General features: G+C 43.0%; 1 protein-coding gene across 2 annotated transcripts in view; it reads right to left on the bottom strand.

The window, feature by feature from the left end:
* Positions 1-22,479, bottom strand: part of LOC145416290 (long-chain fatty acid transport protein 4-like) — a 148,038-nt gene that overhangs the window by 94,445 nt on the left and 31,114 nt on the right. For both annotated transcript variants that reach the window (XM_080285288.1, XM_080285289.1), the window contains 2 exons: positions 18,774-18,885; positions 14,939-15,022 (listed from right to left, as the gene is read on the bottom strand). In XM_080285288.1, the coding sequence (XP_080141414.1) occupies positions 14,939-15,022; positions 18,774-18,885 (196 nt within the window). The remainder of the gene's footprint in view (positions 1-14,938; positions 15,023-18,773; positions 18,886-22,479) is intronic.

Raw genomic sequence — 22,479 nt, 5'->3', positions numbered from 1 at the left:
ATTCCTGTCATCATCATCAGTGCTATCATTATCATCATCGTCTTGAACTTCCCCCTCCACAGAGAAAAAGTGAAGTTGGATCCAGCAGCAGCAGCAACAGTAACTACAGCAGCTGCAGCAGCAACAACTGCAGCAGCAGCAACTATAGCAGCAGCTGCAGCTACAGCAACAGCAGCAGCAGCCACAGCAACCACCACCACCACAGCAGCAGCAGCAACAGCAGCATAATAAGGATAATTTTAATATAACAGACCTAATGTTAACTCTATAGTATTACAAGCTAGAACTACTTACTCCTTAAAATTTTTTTATCTATCTATCTCTACTGTCTGATGCCTTAATCCCGCAAGGGGTGGCCACAAACAAATCACCTCCATGTCACCCAGTTCCCCGCCATTTCACTGCCTTCTTCCCAGCCCACACCTTCTCTCTCATATACTGTACCTATCCACCATATCCCACCATGTCATCCTTGGCCTCCCTCTCCCTCTCCCCCCCTCCACCTTACATACTCTCCTCATTAGTCTCTCGTTCTCCATCCTCTCCACATGGACAAACTACCTCAATGAATTTCTCCTGACACTTTCAATTACATCCACACCACAATGCTCCTTCACTTCCTCATTTGTCAATCTGTCTCTCTAAGTAACTCTATATGGTCTTCTAAAATAACTCATTTCCTGTGCACTCACTCTTGACTTGTGTCCTTTCAACAAGGCCCAAGCTTCACTTCCACATGTTTGAGTTGGTACTGGAGATGTGCTGATACCAAGATGTTGGCCGATACCGATACTGATACCGATACCCACTTTTCAGTCGATACCGATACTTTCTTATTTCGATTTTATTTATTTGATTTTATTTTGATTTATTTGATGCCGGTAATGTGAATGTTCTTAATGCAAGAGCAATATAGTAATCAATATATAATATTAATATATGATAATGTTACATCATACATGTAATTATAATGTACCATAATATAATATCATAACCATCTGTTTGTCAGTGTCATGAAACATGAGTGTCTTGAATCACATAATAAACCAGAAAAGTAACGGAGTATCGGCCATAATTTTACCTTGCCAATACCGATACCGATACTACAAAAAAAAGGCCGACACTGCCAATACCAATATTACCGGCACATCCCTAGTTGGTATCACAATACTGTACTATCATGCAGACATTTTTACTTCCATGCACATCTCCCTGTTTCTTATCACTGCTTTCAGAGAACCAGCAACTTTTCTTCCCTGCTGAACCCTTTCAAGCATTTCACTCTCCAAACTCCCATCCTTACTCATTACATCACTACTGTACTTAAACGCACTCACATTTTCCATTTCCTCATCATCCAACCTCACTGTACATCCAGTGACTTCATTTCTCTCAAAGACCATAACTTTACTCTTCCCCACAGTCACCTTTAGATTCCATTTCTAACACACTCTCCCAAACTCATTCACCAAGCCTTGCACTTCCCCTTCATTTTAACAACACAGTATCTCTGCAAACAACAGTACAGGGAGTTTCCAAACACTGCTGTCTCTCATTAGGGCCACTCCTACATCCACTGCCTTTCCTTGTACCTCTTTTACAATCCCATCCATATAAAGATTGAACAACAATGGAGACATGACACATCCCTGTTTCAATCCAACCTTCAAAGAGAAAAATTCACTCAGTTCGTTGTCCACAAGTATTACAGCCTTAGCACCCTCATACATACTCTTCATAGCATTCAACAACTTCCCATTTACTCCATATATTCTTAATTTTTTCCACAATCCTTGCCTATCCACCTTGTCATATGCTTTCCCCATGAAGGCTGCATACAACATCTTTCCCTTCTCTAGAAACTTTCCCACTAAAGACCTAACAATGACTATCTGATCTACGTAACTTTTTCCCTTCCTCAAACCTCCCTGTTCTTCACCAACTAATTCCTCTGTTATTTCCCTAACTCTGTCAGTAAGTATCCTACCATATACTTTCCCTATTACACTAAGAAGACAAATGCCTCTATGATCACCACACATTTCTTTTTCTCCTTTCCCTCTGTACAGGGAAATAAATATACCTGACTTCTAATCCTCTGGGGCTTTACCTTCCTCCCAGGCCAATCTGCACATCTTCCACATCCATTCTATTACTACCTCTCCCCTATGCTTCAGCATTTCATCACACCCTCCATCAGTTCCTGGGAATTTCCCCATTTTGACTTTTTCATCGCTTCCATAACTTCCATCCCACTGATTTCTTCCTCTCTTCTCACATCCCTCCATCTCCTAGCCATTACCCAGCCACTTATACTCGCATTACTTTCATTTTCTATGTTCAACAATTCCTTAAGGTGTTCTCTCCATCTGCTCACTTTTTTCCTTCTCCATTAGCCATTCATTCATTCAATCATCATCCAATCCTACGTTGCCCCATGTGAAGCGCAGGAGCCCAGAGCTAGGCAAGCCAGTCCCAACATTAAGATGAGAGTGACCAGACTCAGCCCTGAGTGGCATTACGTGAGCAATAAACCCCAACCACCGCTTGGATATAAACCTTCACTTGTTCAATCCGATTGGAGCACTGTAATTACCCACTAAACCACCAGGTGCTAAAATTTGGTTATGTGGTTACCATCCAGCATAGTAAATGATTTCCTGGTGTACAGGTGTGCATACCTTGTTCTATGAGCTGTTCACTAAGATCCACTGAGTTGTTGTAGTTATCCATAAATAAATGATAACCTTTATTCATCAGTGGTGCAATCAAACCCATTATTGTTTCAATGGTTGTTTTCCCAATCCTTACAAACAAATCAAAATCAGACATAAACCATCTTTAACTCAGCCAGCATGTACAGCTTTAATCCATATTTATCAGGTTTATTTGAATTATAAACACTGAATGCTAAATGGCCCATCCATGTCACTGTGCCTTCATCTAGAGACAGGTGTTTACTGGTAATACAGAAGGTCTTGAATTTATTGGTCAGGTATTCCATTACTGTTCTAATTTCTATGAGTCTGTCAGTAGTGTCTTCAGTAATTGCTCTACTGTTATATGTGTGAAAATACTTAGCAAACAGCATATTGCTTCGAAGTCATGCATGCAATGACAGCAGGCACAAGCCACTTTTTACCTGTTTGCCAATATATCGTCATCTCTGGGGCTTTCACACTCCCATCAACATAGTCATACCCAAAAACTTTGCCATCTCTTTCACATTCACTTCATCCCACTCAGTCCTCCTTGGGCTGGAAGCATTGTGCAAGGATTGTGCTGTATACAGGTTAGTTTCATTTACCAAATATTGCAGCAAATCTCTCCTAGTGAATAGTTGAAGAAATCCATGAGCAGTGGCTGGTGCTGGGACAGTCAAGCCTGGTGTCTCAGTAAAAATCTCTACAAATGGTGAAGAGCTGTCTGTTGACCAGGCTGAATCATTTGCTCGAATGATATGAGGAGCTCTGGCATGCTGGAAACGGGCACATAGGGCACTGGCATGAGTCTGGTTGGAGGTACAGGGACCAATTGGGTAGGCATCAGGCGGTGGTGATCCACCATCACTACTGTCCTGACCATCACTCTCTCTCACACCACCAGCCTCACGCTTGCCACTAGCCTCCCACTTGACACCACCACCACCACTGCCAATATCACTTGTTTCATTTACTGTGTCACTCTCTACCAATTCAACAGCAACATCACTGTTACTATCTGTACTGTCAAGGTCTTCAAAATCACTCTCTGAAAATTCCTCCATTATAGTCCCAAACTTTGTTGGTGCGAGAGTCACTCCTTCATACTTCTGGTGTACACTCAAAACTTTCTCTTTTATACGCATTTTTCTCCTCTTTCAAGATGGATTTGCCATTTCCTTTGTCACCATCCATCATGGATAAGATTTACAGTGAATATAAAGGCAGTAAGACACAGAAAATGATGAAAAAATCCACGGAAAACTGCAGGTAAACAGACGTGGCAGTAACCAGGGTCTAACTACGAACACAGAAGGGAAGTTACTGACGTTTTCTCTGGCTTGGGTGGCTGCGTGGCAGTCTGGGGCAGCCACATGACTCACAGACAAAATGGGAACACATTGGTGCTCATTTTAAACCATATCCCATGAAAATTGAACAATAAATGGGCTTTTGGCAAACATTTTGCTTCAATGACAAGAATATCGTCATTGGCGGGCCTACAGGAGTTTTCTGGATGATGAGAATATCATCATCAGCGTGCCAAAGTGTTAACACTTCTGACAACGTCTCCCTGTTCAGCCATCACTCTCCTCATCTCGCTATAGAAGGTATACCTTACTGCTTGGTTTTCCAGCTTCCACACTTTCCTCCTAGGTGCACTGGTCCTCTTTTTCAACACCCACTCCTTAAACACCATGTCAAATATCAATAACTTGTGCTGCTGTGCACATTCCCTCACTCCCCATAACATTAACATTCCTCATTAACTTCCTATCAGCCCTCCTGACCAGGAAATAGTCTATCTGGCTGCTACTTCACCCTGACTCATATGTAATCTCTCTTTTCCTAAAATGTGTGTTACACACAATCATGTTCATTACCTCCCCAAACTCGAGAATTCTTTCCCCTTTCTCATTTCTTGTACCATATGCACATCCCCCATGTACTCCTCCATATCCTTGAACTTTTTCACCTACATGACCATTTAAGTCCCCTCCCAGAACTACAATCTCATCATCCCCCATACCACTTACTACATGAATTAAGCCATCCCAAAATCTATCCTTCCCTACCTCAACCAAGTCTGCCTGTGAGGCATACACCAATATAAATGTAACCATTTTCCCACCAAACAAAATTTTCACTACTATTATCCTGTCACTTACTCTCATACCATTCATGATGCATTCCACCCATTTCTTCCCAACCAACACACCCACAACACCATATCCATATCTCTCCTACCCTGCCAAAACAACTTGTAATAACACTCCCACCCAGCAATCTTTCTGGCTGATCCACCCCTATACCGGACTTCCTGCACACATCCCACATCCAGCCACATCCTGCTCAATATCTCAACTACTTCTCCCGCTCTACCCCTCAAACTTCCCACATTCTACGACAATCACTCTGATCCCCCTGGGTGATTTAGTGTCCTCAGGCTTGCTTTGAATTTCATTCTTTAAGTAGGTCATAATCAGTAAAATAATAAAGGGGAAAGACATGCCATAGGCCCCACCCACTGCACAGTCCCAGGTCCAGGCAATAAATCAGGGACCCCTATCCCACCGGCCTTGACCAGTGGCTGTGGTAGTAGACTCGGGGAACCCTGCCAAGACAGCTACAGGGACACCCTCCAAGCGCGCCTTGGCACTGTAACTGCCCCGCCATTATACACCCACTGATAGGGCAGCCTCCCGGGACACTACTCCCAGGTTTGGGCCCCTCTCTATTGGGCAGCAACGGCAGACTGGGAATCGCCATGCCCTGAACCCTTTAGCACAGGTTCAAGCCCCATCTCACTCCACTCCACGACCTATGCAGGGAGAGCCTTCATCACTCCTCTCCTCAAAAAGTCCACAACTAGGTAGCAGGGGCAAAGTTTTCTGGCTGCATGGCCTTGCTGATGTCAACCCCTGTGACGTTGTGGGGTATGTTATGCTGAGTGGATGTGGTGTAGTGCATGAGATAATTTGAGGAAGTGTCTGGGAAAGCATGCTGGTCTACTCTCCAAGTTAGTGTCACACTGAAAAGGTTAGCAATAAGGGGATGGATAGGTAGTTTGTGAAATAGGAGCTCCTCCAACACTCCCTATCACCAGCATTCCCATTCCCCTCATGAGTACCACCCTGACTAGCTGGTGCTACAGCCTTGTCCCACTGTATATTCTTTGTTATTTAGTTCTGAATTAAAATATGCACCCAAATTTCACACAGAACTGGCTGGATGAAGCTGTGACTCTAATATTCAGGGTCAGCATCACCACCCTTCCTGTTCCCTCAAATAATGATGATTTCTGTTCTGCCATCATTCAGCTTAAGTTTCCTCTTTGCCAACAAGATCTTAATATCCATTATCATAGGTCTCAGTTAATTCTTGGTATCATCAATATCTGCATCTTAGCATAAAGCTGTCATCAACATAAAAATGATAGGATACATCATGAGTATCAAGTAAAAACAGTAAACTACTAGCATAAACTGTAAGCAGAATTGGACCTAAAACAGTTCCTTGGGGGAACCCACACAGAAGGAGAACTGAGTACAGTAAAAACTCCCAAAGTCAAACATCTGATTTCCAAGAACCTCCACATTCTACAACATTTTTTCATGCAAAGGGGGGAGGGGGGTGTTGGTATCAGCTGTCTTCATACAATGCATATTTGAAGACAATCTTTTATTTATGGACAAGTATGATAACAGACAATATAATACTAATACAAAGTACTTCACTGCAATGATTGTTCATGGTAAAGTAGGCTGTATTTTACATGACTTTCTCCAAATTATCACTATGATTCTACTTTCCAAAATTCAGTAATCCCTATACTATACAGACGCCCACTTTCCGGATGCCCCACTTACCAGACATTGTGGGCCTGGACCTTCAGAACCCAAAAATGGACAAAAAAAAAAAAAAGAAAAAAAAATCCCCCCAAAGTCCGATTTTTCCCCTCCTGTAATTTGAAATTGCCGCGCAGTGCCGAACAGCTGTTTACACCACGGCCCCTTCACCCCTTCCTTCCTTCCCCCTCTCCTCTCCCCTGTCAGGGTTGCCATTTGGTATTTTTCATTACCAAATGTGGGCCAATTTGGTAATAAAAAATTCGATTGGTAATGAATCAGAATAATGCATTACCAAACGGATTTTTCATATGTATGAGGATACACAGGATGGAGATGGTGGATTGTCTGCTCTCTCTGATTAATCTGCTAGCCTACATAGCATGAAAATAATCAACATGTTTTTTATTATAAGGAGAGTGATTACATGTATTTCCACTTGTATATATAATTAGTGAGAATAAATGCTAGCTTTACAAATTTAGTAATGAAAAGTTAAATTTGGTAATGAAAATCGAGGAGTTTGGTAATGTGGCCGGTGCGATCTGGCAACTCCGTTTCCCCGTCACCAACAGTCACTACCTAACTTTGACCGCGAGTAGATGCTTATTGCAGTGGATGCCACACGTGCTCGTTTTTTGTGAATAAACAGTGAATAAACTGCAATACCTTGCCAGCAGCCCACACGGGAATTTACAGTGTTAAGAAATTAGAATTCAGAGTGCAAAGGATTAACTGTGGAGTGCAAACTGGCAGTTGAAACTGGCATGGTGCAATTAGCAATGTGCAGTGTTAAACAATTATAACTCACAGCGCAATGAATTACTGTAAGTGCAGCACAACACTAGATTACTGTACGTGCTTCAAGAGCATTTTCACCACTGTCAAAGCTTTAGAGAAGGTGGCCACACACAAGCTGTAAGTACCCTGGCTGAGGTACAGTCACTTCTAAGTTCTCATTCTTTGGTTCCTTTTCATTTATTTCATGCTTTATGTCCATTATTGGTGTAAATAGGGTCTTGAATAGGTTTAAATAGGTGCAATGCATGTCAGATAGGTAGTTATTTAGGTGGCTTTCAAAGTTAGGCTGGGTTAGGGTCCCTAAGTACCAGTCCAGAAGGCAGGGGTCCACTTTCCGGACGGGACCACTTTCCGGACATGCCTTTGGCTCTATCACATCAGATAGTGGAGGGATTATTGTATTCCATTTGCCATGAAATATAGCCTCTTGAACCAAGCACTTCATATTTGAGAGTTTGTACTGTATGGGCAAGACTTGTCCATTACTACTCTCTGAAATATACCTGACAAATATGGCTTAAAGAGCAACAGAATGAGAGTAAACATAGCCACAAAATATAAAACCATTGTTTATACCTGCCACTTTATGTCTTAATCTTTTTTTTTTTTTTTTTTCCCCCAAGAAAGAAGGAACCAAAAGCCAGAAGCCCGCAAACCATTCCTTCCAAGAAAAAATAAAAGCAATACAAAATAGAGCCAAATTCAAGATCTGTTCATTTCAAGATGCCTAGACACACTGCATTTGAAAGACTGGAGATCATAAGAAGTAGGAAATACAGACAGAGGAAGACAGTTCCAGTGTTGACCAGTTGCATAAATGAAAAACTGGGAGTAACAGTTAACTCTTGCATTAGAGAGGTGGACTGAAAAGGGATGAGAGTTTGTTGCTAGATGGGTGCTACGAACCCGTCACAGAGGTGGAGGGATGCAAGCAGACAGTTCAGAAGAGTAGTGACCAATGAAGCAGTGATAGAAATGAGGTAAAGAGGCAACACTGTGGCAAAGAGACAGAGGTTGAAGGCAGCCAGTAACAGGAGGAGAGTTGATGAGACAAAAAGCCTTTGACTCCACCCTATTGAGGACGGGATGAGGTAAGATCCAAAATGAAGGAAAGAGAATGTTCTATCCATCCATCATCCAATCCAGTGTTGCCCCATGAGAAGGGTGGCAGCCTGGGGCTAGGCAAGTTGGTCCTGACATTTAAGATGAGAATAACCAGCCTCACTCATCCCTGAGTGGCATTATGTGAGCAATGAACTCCAACCACCCCTTGGATATAAACCTGTCCAAGCTCAATCCAGTTAGAGTGCCTTAATTACCCACTAAACCACAGGAAGCCATAATTTGGTTACAGTAAAATTCCAATTATTCGGCACCTAAGGGACCAGGCTGATGCCTAGTACTGTAATCGGTTTTGCTGAATAAACGAAAAACCTACCCACTCAGTACCTTATATTTATTGGTGAAAAGAGTAAGACAGGGTGGAAGTGAAGTTAGCAGGGGAGTGAAAGATAAAAATGTAGATTACTAGTGGAGAAGGGAGAAAAAGTGAGCAGATGGAGAGAACACTTTAAGGAATTCTTGAACGTAGAGGATGGAAGTAATGCGAGTATAAGTGGCTGGGGAATGGCTGGGAGAAGGAGGGAGGTGAGAAGACAGGAAAAAATCAGTAGGATAGAAGTTGTGGAAGCAATGAAGAAAGTTAAATCGGGGAAAGCCCCAGGAATTGATGGAGTGTGTGGTGAAATGCTGAAGCATGGGGGAGAGATAGTAGTAGAATGGATGTGGAAGATGTGCAGATTGGCCTGGGAGGAAGGTAGAGTCCCGAAGGATTGGAAGTCAGGTATAATTATTCCCATGTACAAAGGAAAAGGGGAAAAAGAAGTGTGCGGTAATCATAGGGGCATTTGTCTTCTTAGTATAATAAGAAAAGTGTATGGTAGGATACTTATTGACAGAGTTAGAGAAAGAACAGAGAAATTAGTTGGAGAAGAACAGGGAGGCTTTAGGAAGGGAAGAGGTTGTGTAGATCAGATATTCATTCTTAGATCTTTAGTGGAAAAGTTTCTAGAAAAGTGAAAGAAGTTGTATGTGGTTTTCATGGATTTGGAGAAAGCATATGACAGGGTGGACAGACAAGGATTATGGAAAGTGTTAAGAATATATGGAGTAGATGGGAAGTTGTTGAATGCTGTGAAGAGTATGTACGATGGTGCGAAGGCTGCAGTGCGTGTGGATGGTGAACTAAGTGATTTTTTTCTCTTTGAAAGTTGGGTTGAAACAGGGATGTGTCATGTCTCCATGGTTGTTCAATCTGTACATGGATGGGGTAATAAAAGAGGTACAAGGTAGGGTAGTGGATGTTGGAGTGGCCCTGATGAGAGAGGATAGTTTTAGGAAAATCCCTGTACTGTTGTTTGCAGATGATACTGTGTTGTTGAGTGAAGACGAAGGGGAGCTGCAAGGCTTGATGGATGAGTTTGGGAGAGTGTGTAAGAAACGGAATCTAAAGGTGAATGTAGGGAAGAGTAAAGTGATGGTCTTTGAGAGAGGTGAAGTCAGTGAATGTACAGTACAGCGAGGTTGGATCGTGAGGAATTGGAAAATGTGAGTACGTTTAAGTACTTGGGTAGTGTGATGAGTAAGGACGGAGGTTTGGAGGGTGAAGTGCGTGAAAGGGTACAGCAGGGAAGAAAGGTTGCTGGTTCTTTGAAAGCAGTGATAAGAAACAGGGAAGTGAGCATGGAAGTGAAAAAGTTACTACATGACAGTACTGTGATACCAACTCTAACGTACGGAAGTGAAGCTTGGACGTTGTTGGAAGGACACAAGTCAAGAGTGAGAGCAGTGGAAATGACTTATTTACGAGGAGCCTGTGGAGTCACATGGAGAGAGAGGCTGATGAATGAGGATATACAGGAGCGTTGTGGTGTGGATGTGGATGTGACAGGAAGCGTTATGAGGAACACACTGAGGTGGTTTGGCCATGTGGAGAGGATGGAGGGTGAAAGACTGACGAAGAGAGTGTATGTGAGTGAGGTGGAGGGAGGAAGAGGGAGGGGGAGGCCAAGGATGAGATGGAGGGATGGGGTGGAGAGGTATATGAGAGAGGGGGGTGTGAGTTGGGAGCAGGGCAGTGAAATGGCGGGGGACAGGGCGACTTGGAGGCGATTTGTTTGTGGCCACCCCAAACAGGATTGAGGGGTCTGGCAATAGATAGATAGATAGATAATGCATTACAGTATCAGTGATTCATAGGCTACACAATTACAGGTAAAAGTCATTTTCAGGAAGATGTGAGTGGTAGGTGGTGGCAACCATCATCCACTCACTTGATGTAGTGCTGCCTACTTGTTCATCCATCCATTCAACATCCAATCCCACACTGTCCCATGAGGAGCGTAGGAGCCTGGGGCTAGGCAGTTGGTCCTGACATTTAAGATGAGAGTGACCAGCCTCGCTCATCCCTGAGTGGCATTATATGAGCAATCAACCCCAACCACCCCTTGGATATACACCTTCACCAGCTCAATCCGACTAGAGCGCAATAATTACCCATTAAACCACCAGGTACCAAAATTTGGTTATATGGTTACTACCCAGTGCAGTAAATGGTTTCCTGGTGTACAGGAAACCATTTGGCTTGTCACTCAGTGTAGAGTCACCCACAGGCAGAAGGAAGACGAAAGAATGAAGGAAAGAAAGACAGAAGAGGGAGTGTAAAGTTACCCGTAGGCAGAAGGACAAGGAAAAAATGAAGGAAAGGAAGACAGAAGAGGATGGAAGGAAGGAAGGAGGAGAGGAAAGGGCAGACACCTGACAGCAGCACTACATTGAGTGAGTGGATGGTGAGTGCCCCCACCTACCATGAATTCCTTAGCCTTTATCATTCTTTTTCTGTGCCTGCCCTCCTCTCTTCCTCGTTCTCCCATCTTTCCTGTCACTTTTTATTGTTTTTCTTTCCTTTACAGGTGGCTTTACACTGAGTGACAAGCCAAATGGTTTCCTGTAAGCCAAGAAACCATTTACAACACTGGATGGTAACCATATAACCAAACCATACATGCTCCCTACATGGCAGCAAGTGGGTTGGTGGAGGGTTAGTGCCCCTCCCTGTAAAACAAATAACTCAAAGTCAAATGGCCACCCCTTACGGGATTATGGCGTCTGGCAAGAGATAGATACAGTAGACAGGAAGGCATAAAGAATTTGCGAATTCAAAAACTGGGGAGGGGGTTTGGAATGTAACCTCTCTAATTTTTTTTTTTTTTTTTTTTTTTTGGGGTGGGGTGGGGGTGGGGGGGGTTTACTGTACTGTACTGTATGATACTGTACAAAACTATATTCAATACAGTACTGTACCTGAATCTGAAATACAGAAATTAGTGAAAATAAACAAGTATGTGGTAGGCGGGGGTGCTCACCATCCACTCATTCAATGCAGTGCTGCTTTGGGTGTCTGCCCTTTCCTCTCTTCCATCCTTCCTCTTCTGTCGTTCTTTCCTTCATTCTTTCCTCTTTCTTCTGCCTAAGGGTGACTTTACACTCTCTCTCTTCTGTCTTTCTTTCCTTCACTGTTTCCTCTTCCTTCTGCCTATGGATGACTCTACACTGAGTGACATGCCAAATGGTTTCCTGTACACTAGGAAACTATTTACTATGCTGGGTGGTAACCATATAAACAAATTATGGTGCATGGTGGTTTAGTGGGTAATTAAGGTGCTCCAATCAGATTGAGCCAATGAAGGTTTACATCCAAGGGATGGTTGGGATTATTGTTCATGTAATGCCACTCAGGGATAAGTGAGGCTGGTCATTCTCATCTTAAATGTCAGGACCAACTTGCCTAGCCTCGGGTTCTTACGCTCTTCTGTGGGGCAACATAGGATTGGATGATGGATGGACAGATGGATTCAAGTGTAATGACACAGTAGGCCTACATGTCACAGATAACACTTCCTGGAGTGTCAAGATGATTCGGATTGTCTGCCAAACAATCAAAGACTACCGTAAATGGGACTGCTTCTCAAAACTGCCGAAAATTCGGATTTACCAAATAATCAGCTGCTGAATAATTGGACTTTAACTGTATATGTGTCCCGAGTTGGTGCAATCATATATTTAAATAAACTCATGACATTAAACTTTGGTGGGAAACCGCGAATTCTAGAGGAATCCCAGTATGTATCACTCAGTCAACCACCACGTATTCACCCGATCGGGAGTGTTTTCAGAACCATTTTTCATTGTTTCATAAATGATCGTCTTTCTGTGCGACATTAGCACCTCCGCTGAGTGATTTGTTATGGGCATGTTTCGCTCATTCTAGCCATTAGCAAGTGCGACTCGACACTCGCCTCTCTCTCACGATATGAACTCAGTCAGGATCTGAACATCGTGGATGCAGGTTCGATGGGCCCAGCGTGGAGCAGTGCCGCCATTGTCCAGCAAGTTCCTGAATTCCCACCTAGTGTGAGTCAGCAAGAGGCCTAGCGTGTGTGGCAGCATCCTTCCTCAGCAACGATGCCCAGTTCATCCCGCCTAGCCACTTTTCTGACCAGTATTTTCTTTTCGTTTTTCCTAGGTTTAAGAGTTTAGCTTTTGAGTGAGTGAGTGAGTGCGATCTCCTTATTTTGAATTCATTTTGAAACATGTAATGTAAATTTATCTCATTGTAATCAATAAATTTACAGTTCTTCTCTCTTGAGCTTAATGTAATGTAAACTCATGTTTATTATTCCACATTTAGCTTATTTTAGTTATAGCTTCTAGTTTGCATAAATGCTTTGCATTATTTACAATTGGTACTTAGGCCAGTCCCTTTTATTAACTTAAATCCGTTGTGCCATCTAGGAGTTAATTGCACCAGCAAGAACCTGTTTATCATTAATAGCATTAGTTATTGATTGTCAGAGATGAAGTCACTTTTAACCAGAGGCCAACAGTACTAATAAACAGCACATGTGAATAATTAGTCTCTGCTGTGTACTGTTGAGAAAGTTTATAAATTCTCGTCCTTAGAGAATCGGTGAAGTAAGCCAGTATAAAGTAATAACTGCTTGATTTTCACAAGTCAGTTCTTTGTCCCTGCTCTTAAGTATTATTGAATATTATTCCTTAATATTACATACTCTTAAAAACCCGGTGACAATATGGTTACCAAGAAGCGTAGTAAATGGTTTCCTGGCGTCCAAGAAATCATTTGCCTTGTCATTCAGTGTAGTCACACATAGATAGAAGGAAGAGGGAAAGAATGAATGATGGAAAGACAGAAGAGGAAGGAGGGAAAGAAGGAAGGAAGAAAGGAAAAGACAGTCACACAAGAGCAGCAATACATCGAGTGAGTTGATGGTGAGCACCCCTACCTTCCACAGTGAAAAATATATATATATATATATATATATATATATATATATATATATATATATATATATATATATATATATATATATATATATATATATATATATATATATATATGAATGGCACAACCAGTGAAATATGTCAAACAATTACTTAACTTTACACAAAGAACAATACAATATGAGACTTTTATTAAACTTACATAACTTTCTGAATGAAGTTAAATGCCTGGATGTTGCTATGCCCAGCAAATTTTCCATCCATCCAATCATCCAATTCTTTACTACCCCATCATGAGCTTCGAGCCTGAAGCTGGATTACTCAATTCAGACATTTAAGGCAAGAATAAGCTGCCACTCACCCCTAGCCAATATTATGTTGCTCCCCACCTCACTCTTTGATCTGCTACTGAACATGAAGGTAAAGAGCCGTAACTTTATTTTTTTTTCTTGTGTGTCCAACTCTGGGCATAGGCTTCACAGCCTGCTTCCAAGGCACAGTAGTCCTCCTACATAACATACACTTCTACATGTCACCACTTCAGCGCTAACACCCACAGTCCATACCGAATACATGCTAGGGCTGTCTCATACAGGATTGGTGTCTTGGTATTCGTGGTGGTATTTTTACGATGTCAGTGCATCTTTCAGGTACATTAGTAATGTCTGATTTTATGAAATTCAAATCCTTAAACTGTTCTCCGCCCCAGCGGGAATCTGAACCTGGGTCCGGTAGGCCTACAGGCCACCTCTTTACCAACTAAGCCACTGCCTCCCCCCAAAAAAAAACCAAGGTGAACACAGAGCAAGCCATTCTCCTGACATACTAACCAATCACCCATAACCTGTGAGTTCTCGAAGAGCCCTCTTGACTCCCTTCACCGTGTGATGCACCACAGCAGCCACTGAAACCAACACCCCTACAGGTACCATGACAATCACCAGTCCGAAACCCAACACCTGGAAAGTTAACTGTATGACATACACTCCCTCACCTTTCACTATCAAGCCAATCCTAGCTACTCTCACCCCCATCCTCTTCAGTGCCTTCACCACCTTCTTACCCACTTTCTGCAGCTTCATCTTACCCCCAGTCAGAAGAACAGTGACAGGAAAGAAAGTGCACTTTTTTTTACTCGGTCATGTGGAGTCTGTGAGGACTTGAACTAGCACTTGGAATTGGATGGATACGACAGAGAAACAATTGAGCTATCGATGCACTGACCCTGGTACTGAAGTGGAGTCTTGCCTGCTCCTGACACATATACAGGGATGCTGGAGATGCACTCGTTTCGGATATCAGTCAAAGCTGGAAACATCATACAAAATCAATTACCAAAGGTTATAAGGAGGCATATAAAAATACTATCTATCTACCTACCATTCAGTCCATCTGGGCCCAGAAGGAGTGTAGGGGTCCAGGGTTACGCGACTTGATCCAAGTCCTTCATTGCACCTGCCACTTTACTTCCATGAGCTACTCTGCTTTCCACTTACCTACACTATGTACATTACTTATATCTTACACCAGTTTTACAGTGCACTGGTTCTACCATGACAAAAATTCCTAACCCCTTTTAGCTCAGCTGATAATGATGCATTGTCACCCTGAGGAGCTGCTTTAACTAGTAACAAAGGAAAATCATTCTGGCACCATAAATGAGACTCAGTGATTTTCATGCTACCACAACAAAGTTTTCAAGTTGTGACAAATCCCCATTTCAGGAAAAAACAAAATAAGATCATCTCTGTAACTTTAATTAAACTTCTCATTACTTTAACCAAGAGGAAAACATACACCTTTTCCAACTCCAACACTAATAAGCCAAATAATGTCTAGAGATTATGAGCTGAATAAAATGTACAGTACTTGAAAGTTTGAAGAGCAGAGCAGGGGAAGTGGTTCAGGTAATGAGTAGGAGGTAGGTGGATGTGGGATGTGTGCAAGAAGTCCAGTATAGAGGTGGATCAGCCAGAAAGATTGCTGGGAGGGATTATTACTAGAAGTTGTTTTAGCAGGGTAGGATAGATGGGTGTGGGGGTGTTGGTTAGGGAGAAATGGTTGGAATATGTCATGAATGTTATGAGAGTAGGCGATAGGATAAAATTAGTGAAAATTTTGTTCGGTGGGATGGTGTTTCCAACTGTATCAGCATATGCTCCACAGGCAGGCCTGGATGAGGTAGAGAAGGATAGATTTGAGAAGGATAGATTTTGGGATGTCTTCATACACGTAGTAAGTGGTACAGGGGATTATGAAATCATAGTATTAGGGAGGATTTAACTGATCACGTAGGTGAAGCAGCTGAAGGATATGGAGGAGCACATGGGGGATGAGAATATGGTACAAGAAATGAGCGAGGGGAAAGAATACTTGAGTTTGAGGAGGCAATGAACATGATTGTGTGCAACACACATTTTAGGAAAAGAGAGAGTGGGTTGATTATCTTCGAGTCTGGGGGAAACAGCAGCCAGATAGACTATTTCCTGGTCAGGAGGGTTGACAGGAGGTTACTGAGGGATGTTAAAGTTAAAGGGAACGAGAAGTGTGTGCAGCAACACAAGTTATTGATATGTGACATGATACGCAAGGAGTGGATGATGAAAAAGAGGACCTGTGCACCTAAAAATGTGCAAGTTGAAAACCCGAGCAGTAAGTGATGCCTTCTACAGTGAGATAAGAAGAGTGGTGGCTGAACAGGAAGACCAGGACGAAAGTGTTAATGAACAGTACAGAGCCTTCAAGAACAACGTCTTGAGAATTACTGATTCAGTATGTAGATAGGCAAGAGGCCCACCAAGACATAAAGTAATCTGGTGGTGGAATGAGGTTGTGGAAGCTGCAGTTAAGGAGAAAAGAAGGCTTTTCCAGGAAAAAAAGAAGGGTGGTAACAAAGAGGAATACTTGGCTGCCATGTGTTAGGCTAGAAAAGACGTTTACAGTGAGAAGTCTGAGTCACAGAGACTTTTACTCGTTAACCTAAATCGTGTTGAGGTGAAGAATATGATTTTTATGGTGGCAAATCAGATCAGGTCATACGTAAGCAGTGTGCGAAGAATGATGAAGGAAGGGTAGTGGTGAACAGTGGGGATATTAAAGACGCATGGGGAGAGCATCATGACCGGTTGTTGAATGAGGAATTTGACTGGGACAGGGAAGGTTAGGAGCCAGCAGCTCCAGCATTTGGCCCATGGGCTTTGATTGACGCTGCTACAATGAGCAGAGCAATAGGCAGTATGCAGGTGGGGAAGGCAGCAGGTGTGATTGAGATGACTGCTGACTGCTGAAAGACTCAGGTGATATAGTAGTGAGGTTAATCACTGGCCTGATAAATACGATTATATATGAGTGTGTTGTCTCAGATGCTTGGCTGGAGTATACTGCAACTATAAATGAGTACAAGGGAAAGGGTGATACCCTGGAAAGACGAAATTATAGAGGCATAATGCTTTTAGATCAGATGATGAAGGTAATGGAGAGAGAGTTCTAGACTAGAGAAACAGTGAATAGTGATGAGATGCAGTTTGAATTTATGCTCGGCAAAAGGACCACTCATGCCATATTAATTGTTCAACTGCTTCAGGAAAAATACATAGGAGAGAAAATGGAACTGTACTTTGTTTTTGTTGATCTGGAGAAGGTCTTTGACAGAGTCTCTAAAGAGTGGTGAAGTGGGCAATGAGAAAGCTTGGGATCGAGGAGTGGCCGGTTAGGATGCTTATGGCCATGTATGTGGGTGCTCACACATAGGTAAGCGTGAATGAAGATTAGAGTGATGAGTTTTCCATGAATGTGTTGTGCATCAAGGGTCAGTCTTGAGCCCTTTGTTGTTTATCATGGTACTTGAAGCCCTTTCACGTGACTTCAGAAATGGACTCCCATGGGAAACATTGTATACTGTTGATTTGGTGTTGGTTGCAGAAAATGAAAGGAAGGCGGAGAAAAGATTTAGGAAGCGGATAGATGGTATGGGGCACAAGGGCTTAGGAGGAAACGCAGATAAAACAAGTGATGCTATCTAGGGCTGGGGGCAGTACTATCAAAGAATATGGAAAGTGGCCATGTGCAATTAGTCACAACGGCGTGAGAAGTAATTCCATCTTGTGCAGTGTTTGTGATAAGTGGGTGAATAAAAGATGTAGTAGTATTAGAGGCAGACTGTGAGATAATGCTGATTTCAAGTGTGCGGGGTGTTGGGGAAAGCATGTGGATATTGCCAGGCATGAAAGTCCATCTTATGCAGTGTTTGTGGTAAGTGGGTGAATAAGAGATGTAGTAGTATTAGAGCCAGACTGTAAGATAATGCTGATTTCAAGTGTGTGGGGTGTTGGGGAAAGCATGTGGATATTGCCAGGTGTGAAAGGACTGAACTTGCTAGTGAGTTTCTTGAATGTGTAGAAGACTTTTGTTATTTAGTAGACATGTTATGCACTGGAGGTGGGGTAGGAGCTAGCTTTGTGGCTAGACAGAGGAGTGGTTGGAAGAAGTTCAGGAAGCTGAGCCTCTCCTGACATTGAGAAGGCTCTCCTTCCGTGCTTTGGGATCTTTGTATGCAGCATGTGTTAGGAGTGTAATGCTGTATGGCAGTGAGACTTGGGCAGTAAAGGAAGAGGATATTCACAGGCTCAAACATACAGAAATGGCAATGACTAGGTGGATGTGCAGTGCATCCTTGAGTGCAGGAGGGCTAGGTTTACAATGGAAGAGTTGAGAGGTAGGATGAGACTGGAGTGTATTGGTGTTGTGAAGAGGAGAGGTAAACTGAGATGGTTCGGGCATGTGATGAGGATAGGGGATGATAATTGGGTGCAGAAAGTGAGAAGTGTTAATGCTGGAAGTAGGGTGGTGACAGGTAGACCAAAAAAAGACTTGGGACGAGGTCATTGAGTGTGACCTCAGTGTTAAAGGACTAAATAGGGAAGCTGCCACAGATCAAGCAACACGGACAGCCACCATTAGGTGACCAAGGCTGACGAATGCAAGCATTATGGAGCCTACGAAAATAAAAACGATTACTGGACTGACGGATCAAGCAAATAGGTTAAAATTCTACTCTTACCTTCCTGAAGCTCAGCCCCACAGACAATGGCCTTGCATGATGCAACTTTGATGCAATGCAGAAGAGGGTCCTGCCGCAGATTGAAGTTGATGAGAGCTGGAACTGCTCCCAACTGAAATGACAAAGACATTTAATACAGTTTGTCTTAACTTTTTGTGCTTAAAGCCTAATATGAATACTAGTGAAATACTGCTTTAAGTGAAACAACTTTTACTGATACACATAGCTTTGCTTCTTGACTGAAAAGGTTGCTGTTGCTGCAGCCCAAGGTTTATCTGAAATGTGAACCTAGTGGAAGGCAGGTTGAGAGTGCTCTTCTGCAGCCCATTATCACTTTTCAGGGGACAGGGAGGGACCTGAGGTACATCTGTATAACCAAGCACTAGATCTGCCTAATTATATCAGGCACCACAGGAGAGTGCCCCTCTGCACCACCAGTGAAGGGTTACAAGCATTAAAAAAATAATAAAAATAATAGTAATTTCTGAACTATTAAATCTTTTTGCTATCTGTGGACATATTTATTTCTATCAGTTGTCAATTTTTTTTTTTTTTTTTTTTTTTTTTACAGCTGAGGAAAGTTGTAATAGCCAGGGGTTGAAAACTCTCTCCATTAATCTGCTAGAAATTCCCTCAGCTGAATAAAATGGTCAAAAGCGAAAACCCATCGTTGAACCACATTACTGTTAAACAGGGATAATATAACAGAGAAATTATAGGGATGCATTTTGGAGCCTTGGGATTCCCCCCCCCCCAACCAAGACTAAAACCCACCCAAATGAATCTAAAAACAAGTTTCTAGCTCACCTATACCCCCAATTAGCTTTAAAACATGCTAAACTAAGCCCAAAAGCAGTTTATAACTCACCTAACCCAAATAAAAAAATCTGAAAATCATGAAAAACAATTCTGGGAAAAAAATCAAACTCCGTAAACTGCACCCAAAAATGACAGTGTACACATTAATCTAAGTCAAAAATTGGTTTATAAATCAACCTAAACACAAAATTTAAGTCCATCCATCCATCCATTCAACCATCATCCAATCCTACGCTGCCCCATGAGAAGCGTAGAAGCCTAGGGCTAGGCAGTTGGTCCTGACATTTAAGATGAGAGTGACCAGCCTCATTCATCCCTGAGTGGCATTACGTGAGCAATAAACCCCAACCACCCCTTGGATATTAACCTTCACCGGCTCAATCCGATTGGAGCACAAAAATTACCCACTAAACCACCAGGCGCCAAAATTTGGTTATATGGTTACCACCCAGCGTAGTAAATGGTTTCCTGGTGTACAGGAAACCATTTGGCTTGTCACTCAGTGTACAGTCACCCACAGGCAGAAGGAAGAGGAAAGAATGAAGGAATGAAAGACAGAAGAGGGAGTGCAAAGTCATCCGTAGGCAGAAAGACGAGGAAAGAATGAAGGAAAGAAAGACAGAAGATGATGGAAGGAAAGAAGGTCAAAAAAAAAAAAAAAAAAAAAAAAAAAATCGCACAACCGGGGATTTCGTTTGTTCATTTTTGAAGGCTTCAACATGCTTGCATGCATTGGCCTTGGTCACCATGTTGCTTGATCTCTGGCAGCTTCTCTATTCGGTCCCTTATCCCTGAGGTCACATTCAATGACCTCGTCTCAGGTCTTTTTTGGTCTACCTCTTGCAACCCTACCCCTAACATTAACCCTTAGCCAGTAGCAGCAGCTGCTAAGAAACACCTAAAAAAACAAATCATCTTTATATAGATGCCCCCGACCACTGGACTGGAACATAAATATAGTTACACCACATTAAGTAAGGTTTTAACATAATCTGTATGTAGACTCTACTGCATGTAAAGTTTTAATATAATCTATATACAGACTCTACCACAATGTGGAACTGTTGCTATATTTCATTAACATATCAAGAAGGGGGTTGCAAGGATCTGGTTGGTGGAGTGGTATGAGCAGATTGTAGGCTTCTTTACTATGCCTTGTAAAATGGCCAAACCTAAAAAGTTATACCTCTGCCCAACATTAGTTTCCTTCCACATCAGATCTCTACTCTCTCTCATCATTTTCCCCTTCCTTCTCTTTTCCTGGGATGTGTGGTGTTGAGATGCTTCAAGGCAACTGACAGGCAGCCAGGCAGTCGGCAGTGCACCATGTGGGGGTGGGGAAGGGTAGGGGGATGGAGAGGGAGACAAGTGGAGGTGGGGGAGGGTGGGGGGACAGGGAAGAAGACAAGAAAGCCAAACACCCCTACTATCCCCCCTTAGTCTCATTCACTCACTCACTCTCACTTGCTCTCTCACTCACTTGCTCACTCACCACTCTCACTCACTCACTCACTTGCCACTCTCACTCACTCATTCACCATTCTCACTTGCTCAACACTCTTGCTCACTCACACTCCCACGCACGCACTCACCACTCTCACTCAATCACCACTCTCACTCGCTCACCCTCACTCACTCACCACTCTCACTCACACACACACACATGGGAGACAAACAGGGGCGGGAGAGGGTGTGGAGATGGAGAGGGAGACAACCAGGGGTGAGGAAGGGCAGGGGGACAGGGAGGAAGACACGTCTGGCAGTGCCGAGTATGGTGGAGGATGGAGGAGGGATAGGGGGAGAAGAGGTGGGACAGTGGGGGGGGGAGGTAGAGATGGAGGGGGGTAAAGATGGGATGGAGGGAGGACGGGAGGCCTGGGATAGCCTCATTTCAAACCTAAGGAGAGGCGAGGTGTCGGACTAGTGAGGCGACAGACATTCAAATTGTTCGGATTGTGGGAATGTTCCCTTATTTCTTGTGTTCGGCCTAGTGAAGTGCCAGTTACTGATGTGCCAGATAACATGGTATGGGTGTATAGACTCCCCGTAATTTTTCAGTAGATTTTGCACAGTTTATATAAAGTTCTGCCGACGGTTAAGGGCTACACTTCTCACTTTCTGCAACCACTTATCATCCCTTATCCTTTCCACATAACCAAACCATCTCAATCTACCTCTCCTCATCATAACACGAATACACTCCAGTCCCATCCTACTCCTCAACTCTTCCATTGTAAACCTAGCACCCCCAGGCCTCACACTCAGGGACGCACTGCACATCCACCTAATCATTGTCATATCTGTATATCTGAGCCTGCGAATAGCCTCTTCCTTTACTGCCCAGGTCTCACTACCATACAACATTACACTCCTAATATGCTGCATACAAAGATTCCTTAGCATGGAGGGTAAGCCCTCTCAATGTCAGGAGAGGCAACTGCTCCCTGAACTCCTTTCAACCATTCCTCACTCTAGTCACAGAGCTAGCTATTGCCCCACCTCCAGCACATAATATGTCTCCCAAATAACAAAACTCTTCCACATACGAGACTCACCAGCAAGTTTAATCCTTTCATACCTGATTATCTCTTGCTGTCCCCAACACACCACACACATGAAATCAGCATTATCTCACAGTTTACCTCTAACACCACTACATCTCTTATGAACCCACTAATCACAAACACTGCACAAGATGGAATTACTTCCCATGTCCTTGTGGCAAATCACACATGGCAACTCTCCCTCTTCTTTGACAGTACTGCCACCAGCCCTAGATACCATCAGCCTTATTACCGCCTGCCTTTACAAGGCAGAGCGATAATGTTCTTACCTGCCTCTGTGTGTCTGTTGGTGTGTGTGTGTGTGTGAATCTGTACCCATTATA

Source organism: Coenobita brevimanus, chromosome 105 (genome assembly GCF_032717465.1).
Source record: "Coenobita brevimanus isolate Jiangsu-jjx chromosome 105, ASM3271746v2, whole genome shotgun sequence".
NCBI lineage: Eukaryota > Metazoa > Arthropoda > Malacostraca > Decapoda > Coenobitidae > Coenobita > Coenobita brevimanus.
This window is presented reverse-complemented; position numbering and strand designations above follow the sequence as displayed.